We start from the raw sequence: 19,024 nt of genomic DNA, 5'->3' as shown, positions 1-19,024 counted from the left end.
ATATCTTTATGTAAAAATCCCACATCAGTATACTGTGATCACTGCTACCTAGTGGTTTCTTTTACCTACAGATTCTTAATGCATGAAGTGTCACTGCCAGTAATCTGATCAAGAGTATTGCTTTCTGTCATTGCCTCTCTGTCACGTTAGTATCAAACAGTAATCCAATAAATTCAGGAAGACCTGTCTAAGCGATCTACCCCAAGTTCCAGTCAATATATGGAGTGTTAGAATCTCTCTTTATAAGACATTCTGATTTACTAGCCCACTCAGTATGTCTGTATATTTGTTCATTATACTCATCAGATTTATTTGGCCTATATCACACTCCTACTCATGTTTGTCTTCCGATTATACTGGCCACCCATGTCACATGGGTTTGTTGCCTTAGATTTGAAGTGCTTCTTAACCAAGAGCAGATCCTCTTGGTTAAGAAGCACTTCAACCCTTTCTGTGAAATTGTACTCGCAATATATTCCGCTTCCCTTATGGCTGCTTGTTACTATGTCTCTGATAACTCTACAACATGTGTATTTGATGGCCTAACCATTATATACAACAAGTGTCTTCATCTGTTTCTGCTTTTAGTATCCCTAACAGAGTCCACATATGTGCATGTTTCATGAGGAGCTCCAGCATGCCTTGTAATTCCCGAGTAATCCTTGCACTGCTTCTATTAGGACACGTCGCTTAAGTCACAATAGAAGCAATGCAAGAATCACTTTACCCTTATTTCACTTTTAGTGCAATATCTCTTCCACATTCCTTTCAGTTAAATACAAAATCATTTAACTTTCAGTTAGAATTTGGTATACTTGTGGTATTCCCATTCCTGAAAAACTTCACATGTGAATTAGAAGCTGAATATTATTCAGTTAGTCAGCAGTTATTTATTTGGTTTTTTTTTTTTTTTTTTAAGGAGCATTGGCAACTAAGGCCATATTGCTCCGGGTATATGCAGTGGTCATTCCCTGACCTTTCTGCATCCTCCATATTTGGTTGTCACGGGCTTGAACCCCGGTCTAATCAAGAAGCGTGTGCTATGCACTGCTGCTCCTGGCTACGGAGGCACCTTTAGTCAGCAATCTGAATGGGATCATCAATAGTTATGCCATTGATATCTAGTGGAACAATGTGGTTCATCCCTTTCCTTCTCATATTAACATAAGCTAAGGATTCTTTGGTACTTTTCTTTGTGTTCTTAGCCAACAAATTCTCATAATCTGCCTTAGATTTCCGATCTCCCTTAGTGACAAGATAGCAGGCTAATTTGTACTTACTCTAGGTTTCTGTGTTTAATTTATAACTTATCATTCTAAGCATTTTTTCTTCTCTGCAGCTAGTCTCATAAGTTGATCTGATATTCATTAGATCTAAATGGATATTAGATGGTCTCACTGTAAAAGTAAAATCTCTTCATTTTACCTGACAGTAGTTATATCTTTAAGTACATCTCACGTCAACACAGTTTATTATGATCACTTCCATGTAGTGGTTCATACATCTGGAGATTCTTAATGCCTGAAAATTTGTTGCTGATAATGAGAAATAAAGCAGGGATGACATAATCGTGCACTGTCCTTGTCACAAGAGGTTGTATTATACGTTGGAACATGCTTGTTGAAATAGATCAAATAGGGTGGAGGCAGAGGGTTGTGATTATTGAGCTGACATTAGATGTGGGATCCATCAGTAATCTGTACTGGATCGCTGTTGTTTCTGATTTAATAATATTGACAGAGTGATACAAGGCACAATGTCAGATTTTGTAAATGATGTCAAGGTCATGAGATTGATCAGTGATTGCTGTCAGGTAGCACTCCTTTATTATGACATGAATGGGCTTGAGGGATGGATAAGAAAAGTGACAGGTATATTTTAATGCAGCAGAATACAAGATTTTATCGCACTTGGGAAATAGCAATCCCAAAATTTATTCCACCCTCTTCTTCCTCTACTATTTGCTGATGCTATCGAGGTAGTGTTAGGTGGGTCAGAAAACTGCTAGCTTGGGGGGGGATACAAGGACTAATAGATTAACAGTAGCCACTGGCAGAGGTGAAAGTGATTCTTGCACTGCTTCTATTGGAATGAGCAGCAGCCTGGAAAACAAGATGCAGGATATTTCAGAGACTGCTGGGAGTCATTGCGGTACAAGTAAACACATGGGTTGTGTTAGGGTAGCTAAGAATAGGAACAGGTGCATGTATACTTGCGTGTGCACCAATGCTAGGAGTTTGGTAAATAAATTTGATGAATTTGAGGTATTGCTCAAAACATCAAAGGCAGATATTGTTGGGATATCAGAGACATGGTGTCACACAGATATAAGGAATGCAGAACTGGAATTTGGGGAGTACAGTGTACAGAAAGGATAGATGGGATAGGAAGGGGGAGGGGTTATGCTATTAGTTAAGAAACACATAAAATCCAAGGAAGTGAAGCCAGTCAACATCGCTGGACAGTGCAGTGTCGAGTCAGTTTGGTATGACATAAGCATTGGGAGATCAAAATTGAGAGTAGGAGTGTGCTATAGGCCTAATGACTCTGATGAGTATAATAAGAAACTGTACACGGAAATAGAGTGGGCCAGTAAATCAGAGAGTCTTATAATGGGAGATTTTAATTTACCAGATATTGACCGGAATTTGTGGGTTTGTCACTCACACACTAGCAAGGCTTTTGTGGATTTATTGGATGACTGTTTTCTACAGCAGCATGTTCGGGAGGCAACTAGAGGGAGTAATACTCGTGATCTGATTATCAGTAGTGATTCTTCATGCATCAAGAATCTGCAGATGAAGGAACTACTAGGTTGCAGTGATCACAGTGTGCTGAAGAGGGATTTACTCAAAGAGGTAACTACCATCAGGGGTAAAGGGAAGGGTTTTTGCTTTCGTAAAAGCGACTACGATGGTCTGAGACAGTATTTAAATTCTATACAGTGGGACCAACTGATGATGTTACCAACAGCAAATTCAAAATGGGAAGCATTTAAAGAACTTATCTTGGAAGCTACTAGGCTTTACATACCAACTAAGAAATATGGTTCAAGATTTAGGCCTAAATGGATGTCAGATGAACTAATGAGACATGTGGCAGAGAAGAAAATTGTATGGGATACATATAAATTAACGCGTGACATCCATTTAGGGGGTCTTTTATTGTTTTCTGTATTTATAAATGATATTGATGATGGTATATCAAGCTTAATGTCCAAGTTTGCAGACGATACAAAGGTTGACAGGGTTGTTAAGGACACTACTGATGCTATGCTGCTGCTGCAACATGATCTGGAAAAGTTGAGCAGATGGGCTGAGAGGTGGCAAATGAAGTTTAACATTGACAAATGTAAAGTACTACATATGGGAAACAGCAACCCCAGAGCAACATATCAACTCTGTGGTACTACACTGACAGTGGTAGAGAATGAAAAGGACCTGGGGGTAATTATGCAGGCAGATATGAAGTTCTCTGAGCAGTGCAGACGGGCTGCAAGAGTAGCTCATTGTGTCTTGTCAATAATATACAGGAATTTTTCTACCAGGGATAAGGAGATGATTATTCCCTTGTATAAGGCAATGGTCAGGCCACACCTTGAGTACTGTATACAGGTCTGGAAGCCTCATTTCAAGAAGGATGTAGAGCTGCTGGAACGAGTACAGAGAAGGGCAACAAGATTAGTGAATGGAACCAAGGGTTGCTCTTACGAAGAAAGGCTTAAGTTTTGCAAATTACAGTGTCTGGATACTAGGCACTGGCAAGGTGATCTGATATGATCTGAAAGCCTTGAATGGTTTGAGCGTGCTCAATGCCGATGGGATGCTTCCTCTTGCTCAGAATAATCACCTGAGAGGGCATAAATTCAGATTGAGGAAAGACCAGATGTAGGATAGATGTGCGGAAATTTGCCTTTAGCCAGCGGGTATTTGGTTTGTGGAACAGACTTCCATCCTTTATTGTGGAAGTTTATAGCCTAAATGGTATTTTGAATGAATGGAGGGGTGAAATAGAAGTGTTTTTTTTTTTTTTTTTTGTTTTTTTTTCTGGCTGATGCTGCATAAGCTTGCTTTCTTGCATCACGCCTCTACTAATGCTAATGCTATTTATAATTCAGCTGCACTTTGTGCAGTTTAGTTATAAATGGCACAATAATGAAGAGGAAGAAAGGTATTTGGAGGTTATGATAACACAGATGGTTGTTGTGGTGTTTTCTGACACAAGGGCTACATAGGCCATATTGCATCCTATACAGATGGACAAGAAGTTCTCTATGAAGTGTAGACTGCCATGGGGCCTGTGGTGTCCTGTCAATGAGTTATCAAACAATTACTCGTAGAGATAAGGTGGTCAAGATCCCAGACTATAAAACATGTAGTGGTTTATAGTCTGGGATCATGACCAGACTATAAACCCCACTACATGTGAACAGTATTTTGTTCAAGCATGTAGATGGTATCTAAAAAAAACACTTTGAGCTTCTTCAAATGGTCCAAAGATGGATAACGTGCCTGATGAGATCAAGGTATTTTTGTTTTTTGAGGCGGTCTCCAGGGTTTCCTCTATATGCCACAGTTTTTTTTTTTTTTTTTAAATTGTATGAGAGGAACCAGTACACGAAGGAACCAGTTTTGTCCTGCTTCCTTCGTGTATCGTGGCTGTGAGATCCAACCGGATAGTGCTGTGCCGCAGTAACATCTGAAAAGCAAATATGCCAAAGCTGGCAAGTGTGAATAAGTGTTGATGTAAATTTACGTATGTGTTATGTTGAGTGCCGACACATGGCAACATGTGTTGGCATGTCAACATAAGTTCAGGGGGCAGCGAACACCTGGTCAGCTGCCCCCTGACTCCCAATCCAAGCCACTTGGAGACATGCTAGGGACTACTATCTGGCAAAGACTCTTAATGGGATAACAAGAAAACTTGTTATCCCAATAAATGTGGAATATGAAAAGGAGAGAACATAGCATGAGAAGTAGGGGTAAGGGAATGGATGGGAAAGAGAAGAAAAACAAGGGGGATGAAAGAAATAGGCATCCCTAGAAGAGGAAGAAAGCAAGAGTTTAAAGAGTAAAAAATGCAAATCAGTAAAGCCGCACAACCAGATCAATAGTAAAACTAATATATGCATTATTTACAAAGATATCACTTTAACATTTCACTTATGTGAAGAAGTAATCATAAGACACAAGCCATCAGTTAGAACATTCTTAATAAGACAGTAAAGAAAACTCTAACATTCTGTAACAAAGCATTAATGATGATATCTGCTTTATCATCTAATCTCCATCCATTGTGGAGGATACACTTAATTAACCCTACCGAGTAGATTAACCAACACATGTACACCTAAAAGAGAACATAAATGTACAGCATGTATCCTTTCCATGCTTTATTTGTCAGGTTTCTCAATATTGCCCAACAAATCAACAATTAATACAAACAAATGAAACCTTATCTTAAGTTTGGTCCATACAATCAACTCAAGACCAAATGAATAAAAACATCTATTTCTCATATTAAGCCAGAGACCCAAGGATTTTGCCTCATCCACAACTGCTAGATCAACAGCTTGGGACAAACCTATCAATAATTTCTACAATACTTCTGTGAGCCAATGTTGCATACATGGAAGGAGGAACCTAACCATGTACATACCAAGTCTTATATAGATTAGCTAAGTATCGACAGTGCAATCCAAATTCGAGAAACATAATGTTCTCCATAACATAACACTGTCGAAAACAGTCAAACCAATCATCTGTCTGATTCAACCCTAATATTACTAGGACTATAGTTTAACGTTTTGCAATAAAGCAAAACAAATTCATGCACGGCCAGTTCAGCAAAGTATAGTTCCAGCACCATCACCAGTTCAATTTAAAAATAAAATTGCAGAAATTAAAAAGATCTCCAGAAATCAAATTCCTACCAGAGGAATTTGACAATTTTTTAATGCATAAATACATTCAATACATCATCAATACAATTTCCTGGTTTTAATCCAGAATCACTAATCTGGACAGACACACGGACCCTTAATTTCGGTCCAAAGATTATTTACAACTACAGTAGACTCTTGATTTTCCGGGATAGATGGTAAAAACCAAATCCTGGTTAATCCAAAAATACAAAAGTCCCCGACGTATGTAAGAGATACGTTCCAGAACGTCTTACTTCGTCAAGTTTTACATAACTCGGGAATGCGTAATAACATATTGCTACTATATTATTATTATTGACAAATCTGAATTCAGCGCGATAATTGTTAATGTTTGACCATTTTCATACATCCTTATTAGTTTAAATTTCTGATCCAAATCAATTGCTTTCTTTTTCTTTGTAGATTTTTTAGTACCGCTGTCACTTATCCTCTTAGTCGGCACCTTTGATAACGGTCAAAATGAAATTTTCTGTAAAGAACTTCACAGGGTTTTCTTTTCTCTTCACTTTTCTGTAAAGAACTTCACGGGGTGATAATAGCGAGTTTTGTGAAAAACTCACTATTATCACCCCGTGCAAGCTCACATTTTGCCAAAGCACATTTCTGGAGGTCACTACCATAAAACAATTTGCACTTTCCATGTTATTGGGCTTTTCTGTTCGTGCATCTAATTATAAACGGGTAGTAAACTCGATCTTATTGCATTTGCAAAAATACCGATAGCTGGAATCCTGTGGGTTTTTACGTTATTATGGTGAAATGTGTGTCCCCTGTTACGTCACTTAGGTGGCAACGAACGTGTAGAGTGGTTCTCTTCAAGACGCCTGGTCAGCGTGAAGAGGAAAAGACCGAACCCTCCAGCAATGAGAGCACAACAATACAAATGGCCCTCACTCCCCAGCAGCTTTCACTCTCCCTCTTACGGCAGCGAGAGGATCAGAGTGGAAGCAGAGGGTGCTAAGAATCTCTGGGTACGACCAGGCTGCCATGCACGGAAATTGAACTTGGCCTGTTATAACGTACGATCACTCATCGGTGAAGACAGGATATTAGAGCTGGAAAAGGAATTAGAAAATGTGAATTGGAATATCATCGGTTTGGCTGAAACAAGAAGAAGAAATGAATCACTTATAAGTTTATCAAGTGGAAATCTGCTGTACACCAATGGAAACAGTGAAAGGAGTGAAGGTGGAGTTGGGTTTCTGGTCCATAAAGATTTTAAAAACAACATTTTGGAATTCAAAAGTACATCACCAAGGGTGTCAAGACTAATACTCAAGATTTCTAAGAGGTACAAGCTAAAGATTATAATGATTTATGCACCAACATCGAGCCATGATGATGAAGAGGTTGAAGAAATGTACACTGAAATTGAGAGTCTTCTAGATGAGCAGAAAACCCACTACACTATTATTATGGGGGACTTCAATGCTAAGGTTGGAAAAAGGCAAAACAGCGCAGAAAGAGGAACTATAGGAAATTTTGGAATTGGTGAAAGAAATAAAAGAGGTGAAAGACTTGTGGAATTTGCAGAATCTCAAGGAATGTCAGTAATGAACACTTTTTTCAAGAAAAGGGTGAACAGAAAGTGGACATGGAAGAGTCCAAATGGATTAACAACTAATGAAATCGACTTCATCCTCACTAACAGAAGATATATTGTGAATGATGTTACCGTCCTGAATAAGGTAAATGTTGGAAGTGATCACAGAATGGTAAGATGTACACTTGATATAGATGTAGGAAAGGAAAGGAAAAAACTGACTCGAGTAAATAATACAAAGGTCTTTGAAATAACAGAGGAGGAGAAAAAGCAGTATGCACTGGAACTTAAGAACAAGTTTGAGCTTCTGCAGACTGCTCAGGACCAAGATATGGACGAGGAATATTACAACTTTCTGAAAGTGATAAAGCCCAAGAAACCTATAGGGAAACAGAAATCCAAAGAAGAAAAAATTAGTCAAGAAACACTTGTCATGATGAACCAAAGACGACAAATGAAGAGCAAGAAAAACACTGACAGGGAGAAAATTGAGTATACTGAGTTATGCAAAGCCATTAGAAAGAGACTCAGAGAGGACATAAGAAGATTTAACACAAGAAAAGTAGAACAAGCATTAAGGGAAAACAAAGGATTTAAATCAGCAGCCATGAGCAGTAATACAGAAAGACAAATGATACTGAAACTGAAGAATAGCGATGGTGTAATTATAAACAGCAGAGAAGGCATAATTCAAATAGCAGAAGACTACTATAGGGAATTATACAAGCAGCGAGGGAATGATACCAGCAGTGGGGAAGATGGATTGCAAAGTAGCAACACATACGACATACCCGATATTCTTCCTGATGAGGTAGAACATGCATTGAAGAAAATGAAGAATCAGAAAGCCCCGGGGGAAGATGAAGTTACTGTAGAGTTGTTAAAATTGGGAGGAAGAGACATAACACAAAAATTGGCAAGGCTCTTCACAAAGTGCATTAGAAAAGGTGTGATGCCTAAGCAGTGGAATAATGCAATCATAGTTTTGCTGCATAAGAAAGGAGATAAATCAGAAATTGGAAATTATAGACCAATTAGCTTGTTATCCGATATCTACAAGTTGTTCACAAGGGTCATTACTAACAGATTAGAAAGAATACTTGATGAGAATCAACCGAAAGAGCAAGCTGGCTTTAGGACAGGATTCTCAACTATGGATCACCTTCACGTAATATCACAGCTAATGGAGAAAGCAAATGAATATAAAACACCATTATGCCTGGCATTTGTGGATTATGAAAAGGCATTTGACTCCATACAGCATAAGGCAATGTTTCGGGCACTGGAAAGACAAGGCATAGATACTCCATATATTATGATTTTGAAGAAAATATATGAGAGTGCTACATCCTTTATTAGACTAGACAAAGACAGTAGGAAATTTAAAATCGAGAAAGGAGTTCGACAAGGAGACACAATATCTCCGAAGCTGTTTACTGCTGCCCTTGAGGAAGCTTTCAGAAGATTAGACTGGTCGCAGAAAGGAGTCAATGTGAACGGAGAGTACCTAAACCATTTACGATTTGCAGATGACATTGTGGTCATAAGCCACGATCCCAAAGAATTAGAGGAAAATCTTAATCAGTTATGCACAGTTAGTAAGGATTTTGGACTAAAGATGAATATGGCTAAAACAAAAGTAATGATGAACAAGTATGCCACGGAAAGGGAAATAATGATTGAAGGAGCAGTAATTGAAAAGGTGGAGTCATATACTTATCTGGGACAAGTTATTAGCTGTAATAATGATAAATGGATGGAAGTCAAGAGAAGAATAAATTTTGGATGGATAGCATTCAGGAAATATAGTCACATACTGAAGAGCAATATCCCAGTTTGTCTGAAACGTAAAATAATGAATCAATGTATACTCCCCACCATGACTTATGGAAGTGAAACTTGGGCACTCACCAAAAGAATGGAAGAGAAGCTAAGAACTACACAGTGAAGAATGGAACGAATTATATTGGGAATCAGACTGTTAGATAAGAAGAGAAACACATGGATTAGGCAGCAAACTCAAGTAAAGGACATTCTTATCAAAACTAAAGAACTAAAATGGTCTTGGGCAGGACACATAGCTCGAAGACATGATGACAGATGGACTAAGAAAATAACAGAATGGTACCCAAGAGGAGCTAGAAGAAAACCTGGAAGACAAAGGCGGAGATGGATAGATGAAATTCATGAATTTTTGAGTAGTAAATGGATGGCCAGTGCTCAAAACAGAAGGAACTGGAAAGTTGCTGGAGAGGCCTTCATCCTGCAGTGGATTGAAAATGGCTGATGATGATGATGACGATGATGTGTGTCCCCTTCACTGAAATCTTCAGTCATATTAAAAAAAAAAAACATAAATAAATTGTAAGAATCTTCTCTTCGTTCTTATTTTTTTGCTTGTTACTCCGTATCTTATTATTATTATTATTAGCCATATGGTACAAGGAAGCCTGAGGCTTATACTGCACCAGCCAAAAAAAAAAAAAAATCCGAGTTACCCCCTGAGAGAGAGAGAGAGAGAGAGAGAGAGAGGAATCACCAAGAAAGAAGAATGATGATATCCAACTCAGGACCCTGGGTTTGCCAAGCCCATACTCACAAGATGTGAGCTCCCGGCATTAACTTGTGCAATTTGTGCGTACCGTGATCATTGTTATTGATTGCTTATTTTATTATTATTTTTTATTTATTTATTTTTTTTGTTCATTTTAAATTTTACAATACTAAAAAAAAAAAAAAAAAAAATTTACATCAATCCGTAGTTGCGTAAGTCCGGGACTTACTGTATCGAAAATATGTTCAGCAACCTACGTAAAAAAATATGGCGATAGATAAAAAACGAAAGAAGTTACAGCCCACTCCTTGCCTTTCCAATACGATGCCTCCCTTTATTTTTTGCAATGTTGATTTTAAGTCTATAGCTTTCCTATATTTATTTACGATATTACGTATGGTTTAGTCACCAACATTATAATGGTTCATTAATGGATGCACCGTTTTCAAACTTTTGAATAATTTCAAGTTTCTGTTTAACTGAAAGTGCAACTCCTTTGTATTTACCCATCATTTTCGCGATTTCTAAAAAAAAAAGAAAATTTACTATAAAAAAAATTTTGACAACCCTGACATAAATAACGAAACAAAATTTGTCTTTTTGTGGTGCAACAAAACACAACAATCGACGCAATGCACTAAAACAAACTTAACATTTGTACTCTTTTTCGTTTTTTTTTTTTTTTTTTTTTTTTTTGAGCGGCGGATGTGAAGACAGCTGGGGTTGCAAGATAATAGGCACACTAATCTTCCAATGATGACTTATAATGCCGCTTTATTTATGACTTTCAAAACATCTGTTTATACCTATTCTATTTATTACTTGAAATTTATGATTTCTGGTTGTTTTTTTTTTTTTTTTTAATTGGGAATCTTGAAGTGTCCCGGTTAATCTGATCCCAGTTAATCGAGAGTCTGCTGTATATGGAATATTCTGTTCATGAAACAACCAGCTCAATATCTTATCATTGTCTTCTGTTAATCTTAGAATCCACATACTAATTAAGTAATGGACCACAATTGTGTTAGTTATTTCTAGGTATATCTCTATTCATTATACGTTTTCTTCTGTTAAATTGCTTATCTGCATATTCAGATAAAGCCATAAAATAATCCTTACTCTCTAAGAACCGAGCCAAGTTGATTGAATCATATATCCCAGTTAGGATTTGTGGCTCATGTCTAATATCCAAATAGATGTTACAGTCAAATAGCAGATGCTCCACAGTGTCAGGAGCACCTCAATGACAGTGAGGAGAGCTAACCAAATAAGTTACTGTTAAGGCTCCTGTGTCCTGTTATCAGAAATGTAACCTTTAGACCAGGATTAAACCAGTTCATCTGTTTATTATATTTCGAGACATGAGGAATGAATTTATTTGTAATTCTACCTAACTCAGATTCACTCTAATTTTGTTGCCAGTATCCTAAAAATTCAGTCCAAAGCCTAGCAATATCATATTTTTCTGACAAATTGAGATTCAGAAAGTAATCTCCCACACCAGCTGGTAGATTTTTCCTACGATGATACTGCAGGTATTGAAAAATTACCTCATATTGTCGGCGCCTCCGTAGCCAGGTGGGCAGGAGCAACAGTGCGTAGCACACGTTTCTTGATTAGACCGGGGTTCCAGCCCATGACCACCAAATATGGAGGATGCGGAAAGGTCAGTGAATGACACCACGGAGCAATATGGCCTTAGTTGCTAATGCTCCTAAAAACCAAACAACAACAACAACCTCATATTGTACTGATATCCTACAACAGAGAACCTGCATAGCCATGATCAAAGCTGTTCTGCAGGCTCTAGACACAGCCATAAGAAAAAAACCCTGCACCTCCACAAGGTACTTTCTAACGAAACAATGATTAACTCTGGAGCCCCAGGCTCCAGCAGCAAGCAAGACAGTGTTAGGAGCATGTAATTATGTTAGGAACCGTTTAGACTGGATTATGTTAGGAGAAGTTTAGTTAACTTTCTTTTAGCCAGCAAGTTATTTAACGGAAATAGTTAACAACATAGGTAGTTGAGGCATTGTGCAGGAAATCAGAAGTCACCTTGTTAGGAACATACATATGGACACACAAGTATTTTACTTTATTTAATTTTATTTATTTATTAATTTTTTTAATTTTTGGCTGGTGCATCTTTGCACCATGGGGCTATTACTAATTCTAACATTTTGTGCTAGAACAAAACCAACCTTTTGAATGAAAACTGGCTTTTGTTAAGCCGGAAACATCACATTAAAATCAGTTTACATTCCTTTTGCAGTTATATATATAGGTGATGTTTTTTGAATCAACCACAACGAAGAAATATTTTCCTGTGGATTAAGCAAAATTTAACGTTAGAATCTGTAAAACTGAAAGAACGATATTTAACTTAATTTTAAACTGATTTGTGCATTTCATTTCAAATATGGCACAAAAAGACCAGATATACCCAAATGTAGGGTGTCTGGGGAGGTGAGAAGCATGTTTTTATGAAGCCCTTTTTTTTTATGAAACATGTACAGATCAATCCTGATAATAATCTCTGTGATAGTATAGTTTCACTATACTATTCAGCTGATGACCTCTGTGATAGTTTAGTGATTTCACCACTTGTCATTCATCTGGAGAGGAGTTGGTGGGAGGAATTTCTAAAATCCTCAATCAAGGATGTAGGTGGCCAATCTTAGGTGGAGAGAGTAGGGTTCCCCTATGTGCTATTCCGGGTTTTTCAGCCCAAACAATATGCAAATTTGCCCATTATGTGTGCTTGTGTGTGTGTGTGTATGCACATAGCAGGTTATGTGCAGGGGCCATTAACATAATAATAAAAGTAGTAATCCCACTAATCCAGGTATGAAGCATATTTTATTTCAATTCTTAAAATTTAATGTATTGAAGTACAGTCATAAAAATATATATAAAAAATACTCTTAAAAATATTAAAAAAAATACTCTTAGCTAAATTGTAAGTCAGATCTGTTTGTAATTTTTCTGGGAGGGGTTGAAATTTATGAAATATATTAAGGGTGGGCACAAGATATGAAAGTTTAGGAACTCTGCCGTAAACTTAAATATTTGCTAGTTAATGACATGGAACTGTAAATTGTAATACCTTATATAATTTTTATTTTATTTTGTTATTTTTACTCTTCCATCCTCTCCATTATAATACTAATGGATATTTCTTTTGCAGATATAATCCACATGATAAAACTTTCACACACGAGCAGTATGATATTGAAAGGATGGCCGCACTTCGTAGGAGTGCAATAAAAAAAGCTAGTGTATCACAAAAAATTGGCTTAATTCTTGGCACTTTAGGAAGGCAGGGAAGTCCAAAAGTGATGCAGCAGATTAAGAAACAGGTCTCTGAAAGTGGAAAACAACATGTAGTTGTTTTACTATCGGAAATATTTCCAGAGAAGTTGAAACTATTTAGTGGAATTAATGCTTGGATACAGATAGCTTGTCCAAGGCTTTCAATTGACTGGGGATTTGCATTTGATAAACCACTTTTGAATCCTTACGAAGCTAGTGTTGCCTTGAAGAGTATTGAATGGCAAAATGATTACCCAATGGACTTCTATGAATCAGATAGTTTGGGACCATGGACACCAAATTACAAACCACCTGTAAAAGATGATTGCACACAGTGTGCTAATTGTGATTGCAAAAAGGATTAAAGATGTATATTATTAAGTTAAATATGTATAATTAAGGATATTTTGGGAATATATTATATTCATTATCCAGACTAAATATGTTATATTTATACTAAAAAGCATAAAACAGTGATATTAATTAATAAAATTTTTGTCAGTAGACTCGTTAGATATTCTTTCCAAAAATGAATCATATAATCTGTGATTATTTGGCATTGGCTGTATGTACTTAATGGAAAAAAAGGATATGCATTGCATTACAAAAAGAATATGAAATGTACCACAAACTCATACAACAGATTAATTCTACATTTAGGGTTATACTTGGTGAGGTGCAGTTTTCATTATAATAGGACATAGAGTACCAGAATATCCTATTAATCAAAATAAGATAAAATTGTAAAAATAAAGAAACAAAGCAATTACTTCTCTTAGCAGTGCAAACATGTGACCCCCCCCCCCTGTCCAAGGAGATGCACTCTCACACCAAAGTATGAGGGGCACTTTTACAATAAATTAAATTGAACAAAGACAGGGAAGTCATAAGTATTACTTCTTCAGGAGAACATCAATGTTCATTGACTGAAATATGATCCTTTTTAGAGTCCATAAGCAATTCTGTGCCCCAAAGAAGTGTTACTTTTTTTTTTAATGAAAAGTCTAAGCATGAGAGGTTATAGAATGTATAGTACTTAGTACTGTGCATGGGTTGAAGGTTGAGAAGATACTTGTTGACATTAGACTCGGAATTTCGGTAGGTTGTAATTTTCAGGAAATAAGTATGGAGAGAGGTTGTTCTAAAAAACAGAACTTGAAGGAATAAATGAGAAAGAAGAAAAGTTGGTTCTGTGAGTTTGAACTTGGACAGTAAAAGGATGCTGACTGGTTGTATTATGTGTTCAGACTGGTTTGGAAGAGAGAGTGGGAATTACAGAAGCCAAGTCAGAAGAACTGTGCCCATGGAAGTATCTATAGAAAAGGTGTGCAGCAGAAACAGAATGTCTATGGGACAGAGAGTAGAGAGACTTTGTTAAATATGGGTCATTAATTAACCTAACTGCCCCTTTCAAATGGAATCTAGAAACCTGAGAGAGGGTTTTCTGAGCACTGCCCCGAATGCGGGAACAGTATTCCATGGTAGGCTCAGTCCTCTCTTATATCTCACAATATTTATGTTTATGCCAAGAGAGATTGATAGTCAGGGTATAATCCCTAATAGAGATGTGGGATGTTATCTAGAAATAAGAGTGTCATCGAAGATACGTATAGGAGCAGAAGAATCCTTTTTTTTTTTTTTTTGCGAGATATAAGACAAGCCTGAGTTTTAGAAGGATTGAACTCAACTAAGTTATCTTTGCCCCACTGGAGAATAATACATGGAGATCAGCATTTAAGGAATTGGTATTGTATATTTGAGAAGTTGAAGCTTTTTATGCAGGGCAAGTTTCTCAAACTGGAAGGTGGAATGCATCATACTATCATCAGCAAAACTATGGATAGGATTTCTGGTTGGCGGAAGAAGGTCATTAATATACAAGAGGAAAAGACTAGAAGAAAGAACTGAACCGTGGGGAACACCCGCATTAGTGGAGAAGTTAGAAGACAAGACAGGCATCTACCATCACCCGTGTATGAGTGGTCAGAGAGAAAACAGTTGGCAAACCATAAGATGGGAGCTTATTTAGAAAGCCTTTATGACAAACACAATCAAAAGCCTTTGAAATATCAAGAGCAACTGCTTGAGTTTTACCAAACTTTCCCATTAAATTTGTCCACAAAATGCCAATATCTCACCAGTGGATTGAAACTTGTGAGATATTGACTTATGATATGGTTGATTTCTAGATAGTTTAGGAGTGGTTAATGGATTTCTCCCTTACTTTAGAAAGAGTAGAAGTACTCTTTTAGAGTAGAAGTTCTCAATCGGATGATAATTGAATGGGGGGGATTTTAACCCTCTTTAGGAACTGGATGGATATGAGCAAATTCCCAAGCAAAAGGGAGGAAAAAAACAAAACAGTGAAATAGGAAAATGTAAAAAAGATTAGCATTAGCATTAGCATTAGTAGAGGCATTTGATGCAAGAAAGCAAGCTTATGCAGCATCAGCCAAAAAAAAAAACCCACTTCCACTTCACCCCTCTGTTCGTTCAAAATACCTGTCCAGCTGAGCCTTAAACTTATTTAGGCTATCAACCTCCACCACAAGGGATGGCAGTCTGTTCCACCAACCAACCACCCGCTGGCTAAAGGCAAATTTCCGCACGTCTATCCTACATCTGTCTTTCCTCAATTTGAATTTATGCCCTCTCAGGTGATTTTTCTGAGCTAGAGGAAGAATCCCATCAGCATTGAGCATGCTTAAACCATTCAAGGCTTTATACACCTCTATCAGATCACCTCGCTGGTGCCTAGTCTCCAGACACTGTAATTTGCAAAACTTAAGCCTTTCTTCATAAGAGCACCCCTTTGTTCCATTCACTAATCTTGTTGCCCTTCTCTGTACTCGTTCCAGCAGCTCTACATCCTTCTTGAAATGAGGCCTCCAGACCTGTATACAGTACTCTAGGTGTGGCCTGACCATTGCCTTATACAATGGAATAATCACCTCCTTATCCCTGCTGGAAAAATTCCTGTATATCATTGACAATACTCCATGAGCTACTCTTGCAGCCCGTCTGCACTGCTCAGAGAACTTCATATCTGCCTGCACAATCACCCCCAAGTCCCTTTCATTCTCTACCACTGTCAGTGTAGTACCACAGAGTTGATACGTTGCTCTGGGGTTGCTTTTTCCCATGTGTAGTACTTTACATCTGTCAATGTTAAACTTCATTTGCCACCTCTCAGCCCATCTGCTCAACCTTTCCAGATCCTGTTGCAGCAGCATAGTGTCAGTAGTGTCCTTGACAACCCTGCCAACCTTTGTATCATCTGCAAACTTGGACATTAAGCTTGATATACCATCATCAATATCATTTATAAATACAGAAAACAATAATGGACCCAACACTGAGCCCTGAGGGACTCCACTAATAACATTAGTCCACGATGAGCAGTGTCCATTGATTACCACTCTCTGTCTTCTCCCCCTCAACCACCCCTTTATCCATAGCAGCAATTTGCCTCCAGTGTCACACTGCTCCAATTTGTGTAGCAGTCTTCCATGTGCAACAGTATCAAAAGCCTTTCTAAGATCCAAGTATATAATATCAAAGTTATTCCCTGCATCCAGTTCTTTTGTGACTGCATCATAGTATCCAATCAAGTTGGTCAGGCAAGACTTCCCCTTAACAAAACCATGCTGTGTCTGAGCTATAACTGAAGTCTTGTCTAAATGATCCTGCAGTGCTTCTTTAACCAGTGCCTCCATTAATTTTGCTGGAACAGAAGTTAAGCTCACAGGTCTATAATTACTTGTGTCAGCCTTTGATCCTCCTTTGTGAATTGGGGTCACATTTGCACATTTCCAGTCTATGGGTACCTCCCCTGAGTCCAAGGAAGCTCTCATAATTATGGCTAAGGGTTTGCTTACTTCCTTTGCTGCCTCCTTTAATATAACTGGATAGATCCCATCCACCCCGGGTGCCTTTCTTGTGTTTATCTTCAACAGTTTCTTCTCCACTTTACTCCCAGTTATTTCAAGATTCTGTAGCTTACTGCTAGAGTTGAATACACCTCTGGCATTCCCCTTGCTGAATAACTCCTCATGTGTGAATGTCGATGCAAAATATTCATTTAGTTTGTTAGCTACCTGAGCAGGATCATCAACAGTTGACCCATCAATATCAAGTGGACCAATCTGATTCATCCCCTTCCTTCTAGAGTTTACATAAGTAAAGAACTCTTTGCTGGTTTTCTTTGCATCCCTTGCCAAGGATTTCTCGTAATCTGCCTTCGCCTGCCTAACCTCCTTTGTTACTTGGTTGCATATCAACTTGTATCTATCATAGGCTTCTGTGTCATGTGTTAATTTGTAAGTATCCCATGCATTTTTCTTCTCTGCCATATGCCTCATTAGTTCATCTGACATCCATTTTGGCCTAAACCTTGAACAATATTTCTTAGTTGGTATGTAAAGCCTAGTAGCTTCCAAGATAAGTTCTTTGAATGCTTCCCATTTTGAATTTGCTGTTGGTAACATCATCAGTTGGTCCCACTGTATAGAATTTAAATACTGTCTCAGTCCATCGTAGTCGCCTTTACCGAAGCAATAACCCTTCCCTTTACCCCTAATGGTAGTTACCTCTTTGAGTAAATCCCACGTCAGCACACTGTGATCACTGCCACCTAGTGGTTCATTTATCTGCAGTTTCTTAATGCATGAAGAATCACTGCTGATAATCAAATCAAGAGTATTACTCCCTCTAGTTGCCTCCCGAACATGCTGATGTAGAAAACAAATCATCCAATAAATCCACAAAAGCCCTGCTAGTGTGTGAGTAACCAGCCCCCAAATTCCAGTCAATATCTGGGAAATTAAAATCTCCCATTATAAGACTCTGATTTACTGGCCCACTCTATTTCCCTGTACAGTTCCTTATTATACTCATCAGAGTCATTAGGCCTATAGCACACTCCTACTCTCAATTTTGATCTCCCAATGCTTATGTCACACCAAACTGACTGAACACTGCACTGTCCAGCGATGTCGACTGGCTTCACTTCCTTGGTTTTTATGTGTTTCTTAACTAATAGCATAACCCCTCCCCCCCTTCCTATCCTGTCTATCCTTTCTGTAGACGTTGTACTCCCCAAATTGCATTTCTGCATCCCTTATATCTGTGTGACACCACATCTCTGATATCCCAACAATATCTGCCTTTGATGTTTTGAGCAATACCTCAAATTCATCAAATTTATTTACTAAACTCCTAGCATTGGTGTACACGCAAGTATACCTGCACCTGTTTCTATTCTTAGCTACCCTAACACAACCCATGTGTTTACTTGTACCGCAATGGCTCCCAGCAGTCTCTGAAATACCATGCATCTTGTTTTTCAGGCTTCTGCTCATTCTAATAGAAGCAGTGCAAGAATCTCTTTCACCTCTGCCAGTGGCTACTGTCAATCTATTGGTCTTTGTCTCCCCCCAAGCTAGCAGTTTTCCGACTCACCTAACACTGCCTCGATAGCATCAGCAAATATTCTTGCACCCTTTCTATTTAAGTGTATCCCATCCCTGTAGAAGCAATCTCTCCTGTTAACAAGTACAGTCCAGGCTGAAAAAAATTCTACCCCTTGAGCCTTGCACAATCTTTCCAGGGCCAAATTGATCGACAAGGCTCTCATCATATACTCCCTCCTATCGTGTCTGGGCAG

The 19,024-nt window shown here is 38.0% G+C and overlaps 1 protein-coding gene across 1 annotated transcript in view; it reads left to right on the top strand.

The window, feature by feature from the left end:
* Dph1 (diphthamide biosynthesis 1) overlaps positions 1-13,724 on the top strand; it is a 39,045-nt gene extending 25,321 nt beyond the window's left edge. The window contains exon 2 of the mRNA XM_090388240.1: positions 13,235-13,724. Coding sequence (XP_090244366.1) covers positions 13,235-13,724 — 490 coding nt within the window. The remainder of the gene's footprint in view (positions 1-13,234) is intronic.
* Positions 13,725-19,024: the final 5,300 nt, after the last annotated feature.

Source organism: Mastigoproctus giganteus, chromosome 14 (genome assembly GCF_048544385.1).
Source record: "Mastigoproctus giganteus isolate SK-2022 chromosome 14, ASM4854438v1, whole genome shotgun sequence".
NCBI classification, from domain to species: domain Eukaryota; kingdom Metazoa; phylum Arthropoda; class Arachnida; order Uropygi; family Thelyphonidae; genus Mastigoproctus; species Mastigoproctus giganteus.
The sequence above is the reverse complement of the archived record's forward strand: the minus strand, read 5'-3'. Positions and strand labels throughout refer to the sequence as shown.